General features: G+C 46.5%; 1 protein-coding gene across 1 annotated transcript in view; it reads right to left on the reverse strand.

The window, feature by feature from the left end:
- Window positions 1-827: 827 nt before the first annotated feature.
- Srrm4 (serine/arginine repetitive matrix 4) overlaps window positions 828-22,040 on the reverse strand; it is a 154,265-nt gene continuing 133,052 nt past the window's right edge. The window contains exons 9-13 of the mRNA XM_005078986.4: window positions 16,880-17,184; window positions 12,338-12,541; window positions 9,478-9,588; window positions 8,724-8,852; window positions 828-7,093 (exon numbers count right to left, since the gene is read on the reverse strand). Of these exons, the coding sequence (XP_005079043.1) occupies window positions 6,808-7,093; window positions 8,724-8,852; window positions 9,478-9,588; window positions 12,338-12,541; window positions 16,880-17,184 (1,035 nt within the window). The 3' untranslated portion in view covers window positions 828-6,807. The remainder of the gene's footprint in view (window positions 7,094-8,723; window positions 8,853-9,477; window positions 9,589-12,337; window positions 12,542-16,879; window positions 17,185-22,040) is intronic.

Raw genomic sequence — 22,040 nt, forward strand, 5'->3', positions numbered from 1 at the left:
TGCTGCACAAGTAGCAGTAGAAGGGCCCTAGATATTTAGGGACTAAAGTCTTTGTCAGACCATGAAAGTCTCAAGACAAAAAAACAAAACAAAACTCTATTGAAGAGGTCAAATACTACAAATTCTGGAGCTACAGAGAACTGACAACCTGTGGTTGAGACTCAGCTTGTCTGAATTTTGTCCTTGGCTCTGAAGACTGTGGCTCTTGGGTAAGTGGCTTTGTTTTTCTAGGCTCCAGTTTCTGTCATGTGAGGAAGGAAGTCTAATGTTGGGTTGCAGGGAAGGCATACAATGAGATGGTTTAGAATAGGTTTCCTGAGGGAGCCCATAGATGCTACTAAAATCCAGGCTGGCTAGATGGCTCCCTTGATAAAGTAGCTGCCTCACAAATGTGAAGAACTGAATTTGATCCCCAGAACACATGTAAAAAGTTTTTATGCAGTGTCCCACAGGTATAACCCTTGCATTGGGGGAGATGGAGACAGTCTAATCCCTGAGACTCACTGACCTCATAGAGAGATTCTGTCTCAAAAAAAAGTCTTAGACAACACCCGAAGAATGATATCTGAAGTTATCCTTTGACTTCTGCATGTGTGTGAATACATACCACACACACACACACACACACACACACACACACACACACACTTACACAAAAGTAGAATCCAAATGCTTACAGGTCTGTTTGGCAAACTGAGTGAATGCACTGAGCTGTGTGTGTGTGTGTGTGTGTGTGTGTGTGTGTGTGTGTGACAGCGGGTGGGTTATGAGAGCTCCCTAACACTTCATCTTCCTTCTCACAGAAGACACCGGGCCACATACAAGAACACCATACCATGGACCTTTAATTAGAATAGAGGTGTGAGTCCTACAGGCTGAAAACCTGGTAACTCTGGGTAGGCTATGGCCACTTGTAACCCTGGGCAAAGGACAGACTCTTGGGATTCTGGATGACACAGAAGTTTCTCCCTCTCCAATGCATACACCCTGGACAGATATTAGATGGTTGGGCTGAGCTGGGTCACTTGGAGATCCTCTGCCTTGAGATTTTTCAAATGGAAGTCCTAGCCCCAGTGTAGAGAAATAGCCTTGAGATGCTCCAACTCCCCTGTGCCAGTGCAGCAGAATCAGTTAGGTCCTTGACCAACGGCCACTTGAGGAAATAGCTTAGCCTCTTAGCCTCAGGAGAAAAGATAGTGCAGAATCCTCACAGCTTACACTCCCTAGAGAGGAGTCTCATAAGGGACAAGAGACACAGAGTCAGGCAGATGCCAGTCCCAGGAGTTGGGAGTAACAGTTCCCTTCCACGGGCACAGTTTTATCTGAAAAGTAGCCATAGGACCTTTGTCACCAGCTGATCAGAATAATTGTAGAAGATATGGCCTGACAAAGGACAACAGACAGGTTCAGGACAGGGAAAAGATGCTTGTTTTCCCCATCATGACTCCAGGACTTGCAGAGTTTAAGTTGTACTTAGGACATATTGATGTGTCTCCCATCTCAGCTATTCCAACTCTGCACATTGATGCAATCCCTACACCACTTTTCTTCAGTCCTTGGTTGTCATCCTTCCAGCGAAAGATTCAGCCACAATATCCACCAGGATGGAGTCCATGGCACTAGAGTAGAGCTCTCTCCCCATGGCCTCTCCAAAACACATTGACCAAGCCCTAAGCTGATGAGACTGAGGCCCAAGACCCACTACTTTTATCTCCAAAGGCAAGAAAACCACAAAGGCACACCACCATTGCTTTCTCTTTGATTCAGCCTGCTAATAATAAATGAGACATAATTTCACGTGGATGGAGAAAAACGATTCTCTCTCTGTATTTTTTTAGCTGTGACTTTTTAATAGAAGTTGGTTCGTGTACAGGCATTTGAGTTCCTCAATTAATTTCCATCTAAATGAGGTTTTCCGGAGATAACCAGTGTTTTAGCTCCATTTGGACTTAATTTGTATGATGAGAACCTCTGTTTCTGCCGGTTCCAATTCGTCTGGTGACTCTAGCATTCATTACCTGGGTGATAATTCCCCACTACAGACAGCAGCACCCAGAACCGAGAGATGGATGCTTTCCAGTAACAATCCAGGGGGAGGGCTGCTTTCCAATACCACTCAATAAATAGGAAATAATAATAAATTATAAATTATTAAATAAGCCATGTTCCGAGGACAGGCTCACATCATGGTATTTACAATGCGAAATGATCACCACCAAAAAGAAAAGAATTAAATAAAAAATCAACTCACAAAATCAAAACAGATGAACAAAATTTAAAAAGAAAACAAATACACAAACAAATAAACAAAAAAGTTGCAGAGGGATGGTGACCATGGTGTCAGTGCCATTGGCTCATCAGTGCAGAACAGAGAAGGAATAGAATTCTTGACAGTGTTGTCAATGACGCTGTGTCTGACCCAAGTGTCTCTGGTGGGTTGGCTAGTGGAGGAGGAGGGTGTGTGTCATTTTAATATCAAATCAAATTTTCTACTCAGCAGAAGGGAAACCAAAGAGGAAAATGTTTTGTTTGTTTGTTTGTTTGGAACACACATAGAAGAGATGAGTGGGGGGAATCTAGCACAGGGCTGAGGGTGTGGCTCATTGGCTACAACACTTGCTTAATGTGCACATGGACCCCCAGCATCACAAAAAATGAAAAAATTTGGCAGAAAAAAAGTTGGAAGTTGACCTTGAGAAAGACATTAACTCACTGCTTTTTTTTCAACCTTTGGTAGCACCCCAAACTCGTACTTTTTAAAGCAAACCTCTTTGGGAAAAAGAATAGGGCTGAGAAATGTAAGGATGGGGGCTCTCTGACACTGAGACCCAAATTCCTTCTCAACATTTCCGTTTTATTCTGCTCCTGAAAAGCTGAGTCTCCTTCCAAGGCGGTTTCAAACAGAGCCTGGAATGCACTCCATCTTTGGTGGACTTGAGTGGTCCTTGCTGGTGACTTGGAGTAGTTTACTTTCTAACTACCCAGTAGGACTTCAGGTGCTATTTTTAAATTTATTCCTAAGAATGGGAAAATCCTTGTAGTACTTCAAACCCCCCTCTCTTCTCCTCGGTTAAACTCATTGTGTTTGTTGACTCTCTCGGGCCTCAAGCCAATGTTCAGTATTATTTGTCAACAACCCCACCTTACTAAGTGGAAATCCTGGCCCTTAATCCCATTTCATTCATGTAGACATGCTCACAGCAAAAAGGTCAAGGGACTTCGGCAACATGCTGCTTAACCTCAGTCTACACTCTCACCCATTGTGGATGTTGGTGGTTGAACTAAATCCTCACCGTCACATGAACGGCCTTCACAACACAGTGCACTAATCATTGTGCAAGCATGGCTATGGACCACTTTCAAGTGGTGTTATTCCTTAGAAGGGGAAAGTAATGAGGGTAAAATGGACAGATACACCAGGGTTTAATGGTTCTAGTTAGCCATGGTTATCTGTCCTGGAGAGAGTTCTATGTTTGTTTGGCCAGAACTACAATAGAAGAGAAAGGGAATGAGAGGGAGAGATGGAGGAGGAGGAGGAAGGAGAGGAGGAGGAGAGTGCACCTTAGCCTCAGAGGTATCTAAACACCTTCTGAAACTGTTTCCAAGGAAAGATAACACTTTGCTTGGGTTAGAATATGACAGCCATGGTGGAGGGAAGATCCAGGGATATGGCGAAAGTTTTACTAAATCCACAACTGGACCAGGCAGGCTGGCCTTGAAAGTCCATGGAGAATGACTTCAGAAAGGGCAAAAGCTCTCTGTAGCCAGCAGCCAGAAGTCACCGCCAGCTGGTTAGTAAGTCAGGACTGATAAAGGTCTCCAGATCCTAAATCCCAGAAGGAGCTTAGAAATGACCTTTTGTGGGGGACATCTGACTGTCCCCTCCATCTGTATTTTACTGTCTACCCTGAAAGGAACAGCTAAATATCACAGCAAAGGACATTTGCTTTGGGTGTGTGGGTCTCTCCTAGGATGGCCCCTGCCCAGTGTTTGTCTACTGCAGACGAAACAGGCAAGCTTTCCAACCTTAAAATCTGGAGGGGAGAGGAATTAGACACCTGGAGGAGGTGCAGGTGGGCGTGACGTGCGGGAATCCAATCAGTTTTGCTCAGGGGAAGGAGTTGGTGCCTTCTGCTGTTGTCAAGAAGAGCACGGTGTCTTCCCTGGGTTAGTCCCGCCTTTCTCTCCGCCTGTGAGCATCAGTCAAGCCTCATTAAGCTGACACCTTGTCTCCAAGAGCCATGATAGTATCAAAACCTTCTTACCCACAGGGTTCCCCAACCCCGAGGTAACTGCTCTATCATGCGTGCCAGTGGTGTCTCTGAGCGCTGGCCAAGAAAGACATGGCACTCTGATGCTAAGCAGTTAGTCCTAGAGTCCTTCATGACTCTTTTACATTTGTGTAGCTACGTGCTAACGTTAGGCTCCTGTCTTGGATTTAGGCTCACGGACTCTGTGGCTGACTCTATCTTTCTGTTACAGTCGTGGTGCAGCGTGTGCACAGGTCTGACCCTCACTGGCATCAAGCTGAATAATGAACCTTGGGACTCATATACTTTTGGGTCAATTCCAGAGTGTACAGGGCTCAGAGCATTCATGGAAACGACCAAGGCGCCTCTGGCCTCTCCAACTGCAGCCATAGCAACAGGATTAAAAGAAAAAAAAAAGCACAAATAATTTAGAAGACCATCCCACCAAATACACACATGATCACATAGGCTGATACACAATCTCTCTGAATAAATAAATAAATACTGTTAACCATGAGGAATAAGAGCTCATCACATAAATAATAAATAAAAATAATAAATAAATTGAATAAATAAAAAGTTTGCTAGGAGCCCCAGGCAAAAAAAACATGGTCCCCTAGAGTGGTTTGCATGAAGATAGTCTGTGTCTTCAAGGGAGGCTCTCCTGCTTTCACAATCTGTCCTGCTGAGGAGGTTTGGTGGCTCCTGGAAGCCTGGGAGATGAGTCGGGGGTTGGCAACCTGGGTATGGATAAGGGTTATTTACAGTTGCTGTACATGCCCTCCTGAGGCACCTACTCCTGTGCCAGGCACCTGCCATCCGGACTTTTGTGGTTTCAGCATAGGCATCCTTGGGTCTTGGTGGGAGGAATTTTGGTCTGGGCTGGAAGCCACGGTGGGAAAGCCAGCAAGCATGGCCACTGGTGATCCTTCTTGCCTACCAGACTACAAGCTTCCCTGGTGCTCCCTGGACCCCCAGGCTGATAGGGTAGGCAAGATTGGCACGGAGAGATCACTGCTTTCAAGATGGGAATTTTCTCCCCCTCGAATATTTTCCTTGGAGCAAGAGGGATGACTAATGTGTCCTTGCACCCATCGCGCTTCGGTGTCCAAAGCTGGGGAAAGAACCTCTTTCTCTGTGTGCCCTTGCCTATTCAGCTGTTGTCACCACAAACTTGACACCCACAAGGCTCCGGAAAGCCAGGCAGCTGGTGAGGGGGATGCCCGCGGGTTTATTTTAAGGACCATCTCTCTTGCCTGCCTGTTCCCAATGTCTCCTGCAGACCAAGCAGCTGATGGCATTTGTGTGTCAGAGGGCAGCTTGCCCTTGCTGCCCAGCCCTGGGGAGGAGGAAGGTAGAATGAGGGCAGCAGCAACCACTGGACTTTCCTAAACTGACAGTAAACTCAGAAGCTAGCAGGGACCAAGCCAGGGATCACTCAAGTCCCTCCGCCACAGGCTCTCTGTATTTGGGCCTTTCCCCCATAGCACTGAGCTACACGCAGTGTCCCATCTTGGTGAAATTCCTGAGAGGCAAGGAGAGTGGTCTTCGCGTGAGACGGCAGGTGCCAGCCTGCCCTGGGTAGAGGCCAGGGTGTGGCAGTCTGGACAGCGTGGAGGGGCCTGGCAGGCGCCAAGCGGAGGGCAAGGGCAGACTGGCTGGCGCTGGGGGCTGGCTGCTAGCCACAGCACTGGGAATGCTCAGCAGATGGTCCCGTGGAAGCAAGTTGGTGCCAGCTTCTGGGGATGAGGCAAATCTGGGAGGTAGGGCTGTAGCCCAAGGTATATATAATGACTGTTCCACCTGCTCCTTATCCCTGTGGGGTCACAAGGCCCTGTGTAAGGGTCTCCACTAAGCTGAAACGGGCTGGGGTCCCTTCTCTGACCAGGCTGACCTATTAGGAGGGCAAATGGCCTGACCCTTTGCTGTGATAACTAGGAGAGCCCATCTCCAATCTTCCCGGATATCCACCACCTCCCCTGCTGATACCTGTTTTCTCCCAGCAGCACCCGGGAGCTCCCAGCCTTTGCCCACGGTGGGAGGTAAAAAGCTCTGAGCTCTTATCTTGAACTTCACCCTTGCTCTCCTCTAGTCCCAACACTGAGGTCCAAATCTGCAGCCATGAGATCGAAGGAGGGGAAAAGGAGGGCCGGCTCGCGGGGGGGGGAAGGGGAAGGGCGAGGCGGGGGTGAAGGGGGGTGGATTAGCCCCGGGCTCCAGTAGATATCCTGTTAGCAGCCGGTGAGTGGAACAGAGTTGTCGCCACGTGTCTTGACCAGGCCCAAACTTGTGAATCAAGGGTGATAGCTTTCCACAGGTGGCCCTCTCCTTCAGCCCAGGAAGACTCTTAGGATGGCGCTGGTAGAGGCTCCTAGCAGCTTGGCAAAGGAGTAGGAGTCCCTGTATCCCATTCCACCTTCCCAGGAAAGCATAGAAGACAGGAGCCAGGAGCCCTCTGTTACCAGGGAGCCGGCGTGAGGAGCAGGTAGTAAAGGAGACTGGCAGAGTACTGAGGGGGTCTTCCCGGTGGGCAGCTGGCTCGAGGGAGGGCCCTTGCTTAGCGCCTCGTGCTGGCATAGCTTTCTGCTGAGCTGTAGCTCAGGCTCCGGCTCCGACTGCGGCTCCGGGAGCCCAGGCTGAGGCTGCGGGAGCTGGAGCTGCGGCTGGTACGCGTCCTGCTCCGGGTCTGGCTCCTGCTGCGGCTCCGGCTGGGACTCCGGCTCCGGGAGTAACTGCGGCTGCCGGAGCGGCTGCTGCTGCTGCTGTACCAGGAGGAGGCGCTGCTGAGGCTGCTGGACGAGGAGGGACTGGGTCGGTAGTAAGGGATGGGACGTTTGCGGGCACTGCAGAGACCAGAGATTGGTGCTGGTGAGAGCTCAAACCCCAAGGGAGCACCAGGGAAAGCAATGTCCTCCCATCTCCCAGTCTCTTGGGGGAGAAAAAGAAAACAAAAACAAAACAAACCCCAACAAAAACAACACAAAATTCCTCCATCTCTTCTCTCATAGTTCTGAGATCAAACAAAAAGCCTGCCTTAGTACTATTCTATCATGAAACAGCAATAACGTCACTTAAAAAAAAAAGCAAGAAGGAAATCAACAAATCAGGCCTCCGGCTCAGAGTTCCCAGCCGGCAACAGTGTCTGCATTGACACTTTAATTGAAGTTTTATTTTGCTATTTTTACTTTTACTAGAAACTTCTACTTCGAGTAGATTCTATTTCTAGGAGGGAAAGGCTGTTTTTTTCCCATTTACTGTAGTATATAGTTTCTTTTTAAAAAATAAGTGTGCAGGGTGTGGCTGGAGGGGGGCTGTGAAAAGGGGCATATTGAATTTAAGAAAATGAAATACATCCATGACCAGCTAACCAGCAGCATGGGTAGCCAGCAACAGATTCTCGTGGATGCCCAAATGCTGGGAAGAGAGCACAGTGGACCATTTGAGCAGGCAACTCTATCCATTACCCAGGTCCCCCCTCCCCCAGTTCTTGTCCTGCCTCTCCAGGAGGAATACAATGGGCTTCTAGGATCCCTTCCCCTGTGGGTCTCTACGATGAGTAGGGGTATCTGGAAAGATAACCTAGCCCGGGGTTGGGGGGGGGGACAACATCCAACCATTCTCCCAGCTTTCAAGGCCTGAGAAATTCAATTTCTCTCATAGCCTTTGCCCTCTCTCCCAAAAGCTTTTCTCCTCAGAGGCCTTAGCTGTCACAGGTCACATCTTCCACCCATTCTGACCATTGAATCAATAATGATAGAATATAGTATATCCCACGTTTATATTTACAAGTCGAGTTCACATCTTTTTGTCCCCTTTCATTTCCTCCACATGACACTCCTGGGAGTTATGCCATATTTTCTGGGTGAGAAGACAACCCGGAGGAGGGGTGGGGGAAGTCTCTAGGTTCCCTAGGAAACCAGGCCTTAACTTAAAATCGGATGATGTTTCCTCCATTCACCATGGCTCTATTTAAGTCCTTGGAAATTCTAGCAATATTATTTGTGCTATCTGAATTTGGTTTAAGACATAATCATGAATAGTTTAATTGTAACCTGGCATCTAAGTGTGCTAGGGTGAAGGGCTACCTTGACTCAGGTTGTCTGGGTCTCTATTCTCTGGCTAGTCCCTCCCCCGCCTTTTCCTAACCCTCTCCTCTTAGCGTATAAGCACCAGTTGGGTTCTTAGCCTGTAGGACACCTTCCAGGCTACACATTACTTCTCAGATTGATCCATTGTTTTTCCCTGAGACCCCAGAGTAAGCTCAGTCAGATTGCTGTCTGGGTCCCTTCCTCACCACAGCCTAGCAGATTGGGAGCTTGACAAAATTCCATACTAGGAATTTTAGGGGGGTGGAAGGGGCATCCTGGAGCCCCCACAATCCATAAGTCCCATTCTCAGTTCCAAGGTCCCTATGGGGGGATGTGACAGTGGGGGAAGCTTGGAAGCAGGCAATTCCGTGCTTCAGGGTCTCACCTGGTTATCCTTCGAGCCTCCAGGTGGCTTGGGGAGTCTCTCCGGCGCTTCCTCATGGGTGAGTAGGACCGTCGCCTCCTGCGTGCACGTTCTCGGGGCTGCAATTCCTTCTCACCATACTTGGGGTCCCTGAAGGGGCACAGCAGCAGGATGGGGGGGTTGCTAGGTAACTAGGGCTGGGTTGGCTTTTCTGCAGGTGTGTGAGACTCTTAGCTGTCCCCCGCCACCCTACTGAGACTGGCCTTTGCCAGGGGCTCCAAAGACAACAGGGAATCTCACCCACTTTGGAAAGAATATGGTTAGATGAGCACCATGGGTCAAGCGGGGCATGCGCTAAAGTGGTAGCTTGGTGTGTGTGTGTGTGTGTGTGTGTGTGTGTGTGTGTGTGTGTGTGTCCCTCGGCAGAAGCGCAAAGGGTGGTGTAGTGAGGAGGACCATATCAGAGGCCCTGGGGTGGGCGAGAATTGGGGTTGTGAATGCAGAGGCAAGAGGAATTAACAAGTGCGCAGGGAGATGAAGCCGCTGGGTGTGGAAGGGGAGTAGGTCACAAGGTGTACTGCACCTTGTTGCCACTCTTGTTTGGACAAAAAGGACTGCAAGAATTTCAGTCCCTACCTCTCCAGCGCTACGGATTGGGCAGGGTTTGGAAGGCTGGTACAGAGAGGAGCAAGGCAAGAATTTAGGATCTGAGTAAAGCAGTGTGGCCCAGGATGCAGGATCCATCCTGGGAGTGGGGTGGCGAGTGGGACCATACCTGCTCGGGCTGTAGCGGGAATAGCTGGGACTGCGACGAGACCTAGAGCTTCTGCTGGGCGGGCTCCTCTTGCCAGACTTGGAAGAATAGCTGGGAGAGCGAGAGTAGGACCTGCCGAAGAGGGAAGAGGCCCTGAAGACTTGTGTTAGGGTTGTGCAGATGGCTAAGGCTCTGTGAACCTGCACCCCAGGTGGCGCTCTTTTCCGTTTTGTAAAGAACTCTGACCCGGAACCAGAGAATGGAATCCTCTCCTTTTTTGAGTAATTAATAATAATACGGACAACTCCCTGTTATTTCCTGAATGCTTATTGTCCTGACCACTTTTTTTTGTGACGTCTTGGACACATGATTCCATTACTCTAGGCTTCTGTTTTCTCGTCTGCAAAATGTGGTAGTAGTAACAACCTTACAAAGTTGGCTGTAAATCCAAATTAGAGCAAACCACTGAGCATATTGGTATATATACTAAGTGCCAATTAGTCACTACACTGGAGACACTAGCTATAACTATTATACATTTTATTATGTGCCAGGCATTGAACATTTTTGAAAATGCATGCATCTTACTTAATCTTTAACATATCCTAGGGTTAGGAACTGTTATTGATTTCATGTTATGGATGGAGAAATGAAGACACAGAAAGGCAATGCAATTTGATCAGGATCACACAGCTAGTGGACACATGAATCCAAGAGTGGCTGGCTGCAAAGAACTTTTGACTTCTGCAGATTATGGGAGTCCCACCCCCCCCACCCATGGTTTTGCTTTTCTTTTTTCTTTTCTTTCTTTCTTTCTTTTTTTTTTTGAGACAGGGTTTCTGTGTATTGTTTTGGAGGCTGTCCTGGAACTCACTCTGTAGACCAGGCTGGCCTCGAACTCACAGAGATCCACCTGCTTCTGCCTCCTGAGTGCTGGGATTAAAGGTGTGCACCACCAACACCCGGCGGTTTTGCTTTTCTATGGCTTCACGAATGGATTAAAAATATTAAGAAATGGAAAATTCTATAAACAAGTAATTCATAAGTTTAACATTTCAAATCATCCTGAGTATCACGGTAAGCACTTCTGTCCTGTTTCACCCTACCTAGGAAGTGGATTGCATATGCTACTTGCCTGTTACTTGTGATCACATCTGCCTTCTTGTGATCACAGGATCTCAGTGCATGTGTGTAAGCAATCCCATTTACTTAAATATGGTCCACAAGTAAGGGAGGAGTGATGCTAGTCACCCATACGTATTAGAAAGAAGCAGTGGCATGCTTCCACTAAGAGAGAGTGTAAGCATTCTCCACCCAATAAGAAAGAAAGAAAAACAACAACCCAGAGGCAGAGTGTACTAAGATATGTGGCAAGAACAGAGATCCCCAGGAAACAGGAGAGCAGAGCTCATGTTAATTTTGCTACAACACCTCACATTGAAAATACTTCCATCATAGTGCACAATGGGTGCTTAGTTACAAAGGGAGATGGGCAATGTCGTTATAGGGTTTGGTATGTACCCAAGCATATCCAAGGGTTTGGTTACAGGCATCCACTGGGGATCATAGACCATACCTCCTGTGGACAAGAGGGGAGGACACCTCTTGGGGATGCATCTCGATTACAAGCCCTGTTGTCCACACTTACTGTCCCTCTTCCACTACTGATGACCCGGCTCTTGGAGAATATTATGGGGGAAAGAATATCTCATTCCTATTGAGCGAGTTGTTCCCCCCTCCTGGAAAAGTGTCCTTCCAGTTTGCTCTTTGCATTTGCATTGAGAAATCTTACAGAAAAAAGACAAGTGCTGGTTTTGAAATTACCAACCAAGGAAGCAACTGAATTTTGATTATATGGTTGAGGAAGAGGAACAATCAACTTGCTGTTGGAATTTTTTGTTTGAAGGGGGAAGCTGGGCTCAAGGAGTCCATGAGGGCTGGGTTAGATGGGCTGTTCCATTTCCTGAGATCTCCTGTCTGTATGTTAAAAAAAAGAGCTTTACCAGGTTACCATACAAAGTAACCAAGCAATACCAATGGCTATTGAAATTGGGGGATGGAATACAAAAACAGCTGCAATTATTCTCTTTCTGTCTTGCATAACCCCTGAACTGTAACTCTATAACTCCTCTCACTAAGGGAGAATCTTCTGGCGGTGTCTTATGACTTACTATGGCTAATAGAATAAATAGCAGGAGGGACGGAATGTTACTTAAAGCTGACAAGTAAGGAAGCCTTGCCATTACTAGATCTCTGTCTCTCTCTCTCTGTTTCTCTGTCTCTCTGTCTCTGTCTTTGTCTCTCTCTCTCTCTCTCTCTCTCTCTCTCTCTCTCTCTCTCCCTCCCTCCCTTTCTTTCCTTGTCATTACCATTCATACTAGCAGATAACCCTGCTAATTGATGAGAGACAACACACAGCAGAGATAACTAATCATTGGATGACTTTCAATTCCCAGCCCCCAGATAACTCACCATCTGGTCAAAAACACATGAGAGGGCTGAGGACAGAACCAGCCTACTGAACCCAGCATAAATTACTAATCCACAGAGTTACAGAGACTAAATAAATGCATTTTATGTGAAGGATTATATTGGTTACTTTTTTATGCAGAAGAAGTTAATTGATACTCACTTCATCCTCATGCCAGCAGAAACTAAAATAATGCACGTTCCTTGTATTTTAAGTGCTTGCACCCTAGGATGAGCCATTGGGCCACTGAGCCCTGCATTCCTATTATTTTTATTCTTCACAGAAGAAAACAGGAGCTCAGAGATATTGACTGTCTTTCTCCAGGTTGCCAGTAGTAATAGCTGGAGCAGGTACTCAAAGCCAAGCCTGACTTGACATACAGAGGGTCAAATGTTGCAAAAACATACTCACCTTTTTTCAGAGGAGGTGGATCGGCTCCGGGTGTACCTGGGGGAGGCTCTGTGGTTTAGGGACCGGGAAGAGGGACTGGAGGATCGGGTGCTGGTGTAGGAGGAGCTACGGGAGCACTCTTTGATGGGGGAGCTCCGGGCTGTGGATGGAACCAAACTAGACTTCTTCACCTCAGCACACTGTAGACACGGAGACTGAAATCCTCTGCAGGAGGGAGAACATCTGTCATTACCCAGATGCCCTTTCTCTGGGGGTTCCTTGACCTGATGCTTCCTCTACCACCTTTGATTAGGATACAGTGAGTATCCTCAATTCCTTTTTCCACCTCCCCTCTTTCTGGGAAGAACTGCCAGATGACAGAATTTAGAAGGGCAGAGATGGAAAAGATGAATGATATCTAATCAAGGAGAATGGTATTTAATCCAATTCAGCATCCTCCAGGTAGGGGACACATATTGGGGGCCAGATCAGAGTTTTCGAGGAGGTCCTTGTAGGCACAAGGCTAAAAACATAAAATCATGTGATAAGAGATTTCTCCTGCCCTCTTTCTTGTCCTTGTCCAGTCCTTCTGATTGCATGGATGAGAAAACCCTGACTGGGTGCTAGTGGGTTTTTAACACCTCTATAACACTTTGTAATCTCCCCAAGATAAAGGAACAGGCCTTGGAGTCAGAGCCTTGAGCAGGGAACTGTGTAACTGATTAGAGTTAGATACACTGTCTTAATCATATTATCACAGGTGCTTTCTGTTTAGGACCTATTACTTTTCAGAAAGGCAAACACATTTCCATGCAGAAACAGTGATATGATCACAATAAACAAACCAGGGAGAGTATAGCTTAAAAGAATCAAGAAGGTGGTTAGCTAAGTTTGGGCTTTGCAGATGGAGAGAGTGTGGAACCTCAAAACAGGTGGATGGAGGCTTGTTTATAATTAGACAAAAGGTAAGTGGTCTTTGTTTTACAATCTCTCTTTTCTAGGGCCATTCTGAACTCCTTCTGAGGTCCTTATGAAGACATGTTCATTTGATTAGGGCAAGAATCAACTTCAAATCACACTGATATAGTTTGAAAACTGTCATGAATCTTGAAAGATTCAAGATGGACCTGGCGTCTGCTCACCTCTGTAGTCTTGGCCCTTGACCCTAACAGGGTGTCCTCTCCCAAACAAAGTGTCCTATTCTGTCCTTTGTCTCTAGACCTTAGAATATGCTGGTATCTGCACTCATCTTCTCTCTTCTTGTCACCTAACCATTGCTTTACACATGACTCTTTCTTGACTTGACTCCCATCTTCTCTGAAAAGCCTTTTAGGACAGTCTCTCTTCCCCACTCTGGGTTAACGGTCTCCTGTGTGTTGTCATGGCCCCTTCTGCCTAGCCCTCCCCCATTCATACATGACTCACTAGGTCTTTTGATCCCATGTGTTTTCTGCCATGGGTGTTGAATTCATTGGGAAAAGACATGTGTCCTCCCACCCCGGACTCCACACATGGCTTGTCACGTGTCATCTTAAGTCTTCCCGTCTGTGTCTGGGGCTCTTTTCAAGCATCGCTTCATTTAATCTTCTCAGTAACATTATGAATCTGGCCCTACTACTTTTATGAACAAATTATAGAGGAGGCTCAGAAGGACTAGTGACTTGCTCAGGTCACTCAGAGTTCCAAACTTGGATCTGTCTACATACACATACACATCCCTGTCACCTCTCCAATTCCTTACCCTCTGTGTCTGTAGTGCCCTTGACTTCCAACTCATATCTCTTCACTTAGTCCATATTTATTGAGCCCTTTTGTCCATGGCTGGCAGGACATAAATACCCATGATTTCACCATTATTTACATTCCAAAGTGAAAGGCTGGTTCTAAATTATTTAATTTGGCTGTCTATGTATACCAAATGAAGCAAGTAACAGCTATATATCTTTTAGACTTTGGGGCTTGTTTTAGAGAGAGGTTCAAATTGGAATGCTGCTATTGCTGCTTATTAACTGAATTTGTCTGAGTCTGTACCTCAGTTTCCTATCAGTTTACAAAAGGGTTATAATAGTGCCTGCTGCAAAAAGACACTAATAGGACCGAGGAAAGGTATTCATGGGAAGCCTTTTTTCAATGGTGTCTAGCATGCTATCTGGCTCAGTAGATACTAAGGGCTTTTTAATTAATTAATACTAATACTTTTACATTATTGTTATTGTTATTTTGGTTTTTTGAGACAATGTTTCTCTGTGGCTTTGGAGTCTATCCTGGAACTATCTCTTGCATCCCAGGCTGGTCTCAAACTCACAGAGATCCGCCTGCCTCTGCCTCCCGAGTGCTGGGATTAAAGGCATGCGCCACCACCGCCCGGCTTCAGTATTATTATTATTGTCGCCTTTTCTCTCGATCCTCCCAAACCACAGCACTTTAGTGTGTCAGTATATATGTGGCAGCCTTCCTCTCCCATGTGGGAACTTAACTGTCTGCCCTTGGAGAGGTTGACATTTGCACTGATCCAACTCTGTCTCCTAGCAAATGTGGGCATGAGCTGAGGATAGGGATTGTCCCAGAGCAGGCAAACCAGAGGCCAGACTATATGCAGACCCAGGCTGACTGTCCAGCCCTGAAGCCTGGCTAGGTCTTGTATTGGAGATAAGGGGTGCTCTGTCCTTGAAGACACTGTCAGCTGCTTCCATGCTTGAGCTGTGTGTGGCCATCATGTGGAAATCTTGGCCACCTTTGAATCCCCAGCAGAAGGAAAACCCCAGTGTTTGTCTGGGTAGAGTGTGCTGGCCACCTCCCCCCACCCATGTGCCTGGTGAATTATAAACTCATGAAAAAGGGCCCTGCCATCTCTCACCTCTAGTATCAAGCTGAGTGCAGCCATAGGGCGTGTCTGGTAAGAAGTTGAGGGATGGATAACTGAATGGATGGTGCAGACTACTTTCTTCTTTGAGGTGGGGTCTCTCAGTTAAATCTGGAGCTTATGGATAAGCCTGGTCTTGCTAGCCAGCTTGCTCTGGGGATCCCTTGTCTCTGGCTCCAGAGGGTAGAACTCCAGGCAGGCCATCATGCCCACCTGACGTTTACACTGCTTGCTTGGCAAGCATTTTAACCGCCACACTACCTCCCCAGTTGCTGTTTGTTGTGATCGCTTGAGTGACAGAGCAGTTGGCGATGAAATGATGGTACTGTCATTGGCTTGTAAACAAATGTGGAGATGTATTTTCAGAAGGAAAAATGCATAGCACTAAATGAAAAGAACCCCGCCTCGACTTTACAGTGATATGTTTTTCATGAGTAAATTTTATTTCCAAGCGTTTTTTTATTTCAGGGCACAATTGAGCACAAAGCATGAGCCTCCTGGCTTCTGGACCTCATCTCCCACAACCAACATCCTTCTCTAAAGTAGTCTACATGTTAAGACTGAGGAGCCAATACCTCATACCATCACCCAAAGCCCATAGATTCTGTCAGGCTTACTCTTGGTGTTATATATGCTATGACTTTGGATGAGTTACTGGACATGTGTTATAATTTCATGTAGCTGGTACTGTGTGTGTCTTTTGTATAAACCGATAGCACATAATAATAATAATTGTTATTATTATTTAGAGACATATAGTATTCTAGAGTAGAGATATACCACAGTTTATTCACCTAAAAGACTTGGCTGCCTCCAAGTTCTAAAAATATAAACAAAACTATAATCATATATAAGCAGATTTTGGGGTGTATGTTTTCAGTTTATTTTGGTCAGGACTATGGTATGTTTTTCACCAACAGTGATTTAAATGAGGTTCACCATCCCTGAGACTCTTGGTAGGTGAATTGACATCTATTTTTGTCCTCCTCTCTCCATCCCTCCCTCTTGATATCAACACTCTAGCTTTTCCTGCAGAGACATCTGGCTCTACCCTGTAACTTAGCGCCTTCTGGGCCAGAGAGACTGGTCTGAGGGGGACAAATGACCCAAGCTGGGTCAAGTAGAGCCAGTAAGCACTGGGTTTGGTATTTTGTTAAGATTTTTATGTTGGAGGGGCAGAGGCAGTCTGCTGACTGATTGGAGACACAGGTGTTGAGCATATCTGAAAGTCTGGGAGGGTCTTCTTGAGAATGAAGCCAACAGTGTGGGAGCAGAGTGAGCAGAACTGAGAGGTCAAATTCAAAAGATAAAGATGAAGTAGTGCAGTTTGAATGCCTGGGTCCAGCTGTACAGAGAGAGAGAGAGAGAGAGAGAGAGAGAGTGTGTGTGATGTGTGTGATATTTGTTTTGTTTTTCCAGACAGGCTTTATCTGTAGCCTTGGCTGTCCTGGAACTCACTCTGTAGACAAGACTGGGCTTGAACTCACAGAGATCAGCCTGACTCTGCCTGCTGAGCGCTGGGATTAAAGGCGTGTGACACCACCTCCTGGCTAGATATATATTCTTTTTAAACAAGCTAATTTTAATGGTATGTCCTTTCTTGTGAGAATAAAGATGCCTGGGAAGGGTAGGGCACTGTGATGAGAGAGTAAGAAAGTGACGCCAAAGTGGGGACCCCTCCCACCCCCAAATACACTGACCTTGACTCACTGCTCCTGCAGGTGGGAGAGACATTCTCCAAAACAGCCCCCTTGTTCTGGGGGGAGGAGGTGGTGAAGGAGTTCCCTGAATCCGAAGTGTTGCCGCAGTTGAGGTCTCGACTCTTGCTCAGACCCCCACCGGGGCTCCCCTTCTCTTGGCCCCTCGACCTGGCTGAACTGGTTTGCGTGGAGGGCGGCGAGGATGTGTCATTGCCTGAGTCGTACTCCTGCGAGCGCCCTCTGGAGGCGGTGAGCGGACTGGTTGATTTGCTAAAGAGGTCAGCAGCAGACCCCGACCCAGAGATCTGAAAACAAAAAGACCCGTCGGACACTGCTGAGCTCCAGGCTGTGTGTAAGTAATCAAGAATGTTAACCATCATGAGTCACTGTAACGAAAGCAAAGAGAGAGGGGAGAGAGGAGACGCCAAAAAACAAAAGCACAAATTCCTGAAAGAATTCCACAGAAATAGGAGACCTCTAGATATTATTTTTTTTTACCCCCTGCTAGAATAACTGGAAGATTTAGGAGTCATGCAGGGGAAAGGCATGCGATTCAGATTAAACAAAAGCAAAATGAAATTATACAGAATGTAATCTCTAATGAACTCAAACAAAAGAGACAAATCAATAGAAACAGGGAGGGCTGTAGACACCCTTAGCTTCAAACAATAATAAAAATAAAGGAATGGGAAGAGGAATAAAAAAGAAAAGAGGCTACAGGTCTCAAATTTTATATCTTGGAAATTAAAAACACAAAAGGAGATAAAGGCAAACTGTAAATTTCAACCCAAATCCTCAACTAACTTTCTTTTTTTTAAAAGAAAATGTTGCCTGAATAAAACCCTGAACAAATGTCACGTGGGTCAAAGAAACAAAGATGAGAATTGGTTTCTTTCTTTTTCTTTCTTAAAAAAATAGTCAAAGTCGCAAACTGACGTTTGAGTAATTTCCAACTAAAGGAGTCAAGAGAGGGAGGGGGCAAAATAAACGTAAAGTCAAATAGTTTGGCTGAAAACAAACAAACCAAAAAACAAAACAAAACAACAAAACGAGTCTCTACAGGCATTTGTGCGCGTCCTTCTCCCTCGAAGGAGGTAGCTAAGCATCCTGAGTGGCTTCTAATAAATTCTCTCATGTCTTTGCGGATTACGTCACTTACCAAGCAAGGACTCCTCCTTTAGTTAGGAAAGGTGTAAGAGAAAGGGAAGAGCGGGCAACGTGAGTCCATCATCAGAGTCGTAAATGACAAGAAAAAACACACACCTTCCTGCATAACCTTAACCTTCGCTCTGAACCTTTGGCTTTGGGGCGCACAGGGCTTTGAGTGGGCGCGTATCTCATTCGGGGAGACCTAAGTTCATTGACCTCGCCAGACCCTTCCTGCCCAGGTTGGGTCGCAAAAACCTTTGCTGCATTGGTTGGTACCTGGCGCTGTGGACGGAACAGTAGAGACCTAGTTGTGTACTTCCGGGGACACCGGGGAGGAAATATGTGGCTACGACTGAGATTTAGAAGGATCTTGGACATGAGGGAGTGAAGACATGCCTCAGAGTCCTGTCTGGCCTAGGAAAATGGAGAGGTTTAGGGGGATGTAGAGAATTAGTACTTGGGAAGGGGATTCTATGCTGAGAATATGTTTTTCTTCAACATTCAGGTCAGGCTGTGGCTTAGAAGTTAGTGAATTTGCTTCTGGCTCCTGGGTGTTGCCCATGTTCAGCATTGGGCGAGAGAGATCCTCGCCCTGGACTTTTTCTAGGAATACATCTCTATGAGGAGGAGAAATCAGTGTGATCAAGAGGTCACTCTCTGGAAACCACACCTCCAGACCACTCACTCTGGGGTACTTGGTTGGGTTCTCCAAATTCTCTGTTTAAATAGTTCCCGAGCCTCCTCTGGGGTATATGCTTCCTCTACAGATCTGTTTTTCCATAAGCAAACTATGTCTCGAGTGGGCCATCTGGACAGAGTCTGCATGATCAGATCTGCATGATCAGATCTGCATGTCTGTGTGTAAAATCCATCACACTTATTAGTGACAGAGGCAGGGACCCCAAGACCACTCTTGCTCACGGCCATGTTATGCTTTAGTGTTAGGAAGGGCCTGGCATTCTGAATTCAAAGGAAACTTTCCTATCACCACAAAGACATGCTTGCCTCAGCCTCTCAAGAGGGGACATACTTTGTGACTTTTTGACTTTACTTATGAGCATTTAGACATCTTGGCTACGTCCTATAGTCTGGCTCTGGGCTTTACACATACCAGAAAAGGCTTTCCCATATAAAAAAGAAATCTGCTTTTCCCCAACTTTATCCCCTACTTTGTAGACTTGCTAGAGAGGGGACACCTGAGCTTTCTTAAGAAATCACTTCTGCCTTGAGGGAGAGATGTGGACATCTGGTACTGAGAACCCTGATAACTTGAAATGGGGCTTTCTTTCTCCCAGGAGGCTTTGCGCATGGGCAAGGTAATGGTCTAGCCTGAGCAAATCCTGTCTAGTGTAGCCTCTGCCTTGAATGCATCATGATTACCTGGCTACCTTTGCTTTGAAAGCGGCACCTCAAAGTAAGGTGGCCAGGCCGAATTTTTTAGAAACCTCTTTTCATACAGTCTACAGACTCTGTTCCCATTCAGTTCCTTCTAAATTGAATGATGTTTCTTTCCCACCTCTGATGTCCAATGGTCCCATGAACATTTCCTTGATCACCTCTATCATGAGTGAGAAAACACCATGATGGGGAAATATACCTGAGGTTTCAGAGTGAGATTTGGTCCAGGGAAAGCATCAAGGGATTTTTGATCTGGAGTGAATGATGGGGTGGCCAGTGTATCAGAAAGTAAGCCAATCTTAGAGGAAACAAGGCTGGCAGAGACTTCAAGGGCAGGTGCCTGGGAGTTCAATGTGGTATCTTGTAGCTTGCTCCCTGGGGCATCTAGACTGGGTTTTTCTTCTTCCAAGGACTTTCTCCTGGTACTGACAACAAACTTACAAACATTTGTTTCCCTGATGTGTCATGGTTCCCTGTGAGCAAAGATTTTGAGTATGAAGTCTCTAGGATGGTACATATATTTGGAAGGGGAACCTTGCCTTCCAAACATACGCTGCTACAACCTGAGCCCACAGGGATTTTTTTGCAGTGTCTCCACCTGGCCTTAACTTATGCACATATGGCTCTACATAGGATGAAACTTTTCGTCACCAGGAAATGGAGATAAAGTCCTGCTAGATGTTCTCACTGGGTGAGAGTACCAGGGTACACAAACCTACTGACCCCCCCCACACCCACAACTCGTTTAAAAGTCCCATTCCTTTGGTCAAATCTAAGCTCACTGACTTGAATTACAGTGTTCTTTACAAGCCAACCTCGAGAACCTCATATACCACTCTTCTGTGCTTTCCCAAATTGCCTTCCACACTCCATGCTGACCAGCACATGTTCTTGGTTTTGCTAACACACACCACACTCCAATCTCCAGGTCGTTTACACATCCTGTTTCCCCTGGAAAAAATAATATTCTTCCTTTTCCTCCCACCTATCACCTCTGATCACCCAGACCAGGCTAGCACAACACTGTGCAATTAATTAATTCCATACTTCCACCAACCACTCACTCCAGATTAAATGCCTTGTTACTCAGCAGGGGTGGGCTTATTTGACTGTCAATCTCTTTGCCCACTTGTTGAGGGCAGGGGCCATGGCCAGTGAGGTGCTGTGCACCAGGACCCTCTAGTGCCTGCCTCAGGGTAGCGACTCAGCAAATTATGCTTAATAACCCAAGCTCTTCTGTGGTGCCTCGGAGCTGAGGGGACTCAGTCTTTGGTAGAGGTGCCTGTGTGACCAGTAAATGGCCAAGTCTGCTCAGAAGAACCATCTTTTGAGAGAGGACTCATTTAGATCATTATAAAGACAGTTCTATAAAAATCCTGGGTCATGAAGCAAACTTAAGGTTAAGGATTAAGTGTGGGCCATAATGAGAAGAGGTGTTCCCTCTTGGTTTCTCTCTCTGTCTGGGTTCTCTCTGCAGGAGAAGCACTCAGAAGTTCTGCTAGCACATTCCCACGTGCTGCAGATCCCAGAGGACGATTTTGAGACCCATAGAGCCTCCTGAAGGAGTCAAGCTACAATGGCCCACCTCACTTTCTTTTGTTTGCTCTGCTGCTTTGGAAGGTCAGGTTGAAAGAGCTACAGAGAGTCTGGAAATTGGTATACAAAGGGCTGTTAGCTTCAATTCTGGCTAAGTCCCTCAGGCTTAGGAATTTCTCTTTAAAGTCATCTCTTAAGAACCAGATAAATCAGAAACTGTCTATACCGGTCTCTGGAGCAACCCAGGAGAGGTAAGTATTGAGGACCTTCACTTCTGCTTGCTTCCTATGACATGGTTAGCATCACCCACTGCCCCCATTTAGCAATACCCCCACTTTATCTGCCCCATTTAAAGGATATTGTGGCAGGGGTAAAGGAGTCATCTGGAGATGTTTCGATTCTTTGCTCATATGAACACTGTTTTAAGTCTTGATGGACTTTGTTTATACTTTTAGGCAGGAGGAATATTTTAATAAACCTGTCATTGGAGGCTTGTGTCCTTTAATAGCCTCCTAGCCCCAGATTCCACCTTCTTCAGAGGGTTCAGTTCACTCTAAAAGAAGAGGGGTGAGGTCACAGTGGCGTAGCCGAAGGCAGACTGGGTCCTGGGGAGGGAGCAGGTGGAATCAGGAGACGGAATGCTGTGATAGGTGGCAATGGAGGTGCCTGTCTTCTTGCCTGTGTCCTCTCATCTTGGAACATCTCCTTCATAACAGATATTCCCCATGGCACCCAAGACACAAGCAGTCCCCACTCAACACCAGCATGATTGGATGTTCCTATTTGCTCCTTGTTGACACATGCTTAAACTAATAGCCCTCTCAAAATCCATATTTGAAGAGCTCTTCCTCTGATAGGGATAGACAGTGTGCAGTGGCTCTCTGATCATGTATAACTGGCTGTACAATGCCCCCCAAATCTCTCATAAGCAGAAATTATCACAGACCCATCACCATACAGCAATAATGGCCCCACAATGCCAAGGACCCCCAGAACCCTCATACTATGTATGATCTTCTTCTCTGGTTTGCTATCACCTCTTTCTCCATCTCAGCCTTGATCCTTCCTATTCTGTTCT

This window comes from Mesocricetus auratus, unplaced genomic scaffold, assembly GCF_017639785.1.
Source record: "Mesocricetus auratus isolate SY011 unplaced genomic scaffold, BCM_Maur_2.0 Super-Scaffold_100025, whole genome shotgun sequence".
Classification (NCBI taxonomy): domain Eukaryota; kingdom Metazoa; phylum Chordata; class Mammalia; order Rodentia; family Cricetidae; genus Mesocricetus; species Mesocricetus auratus.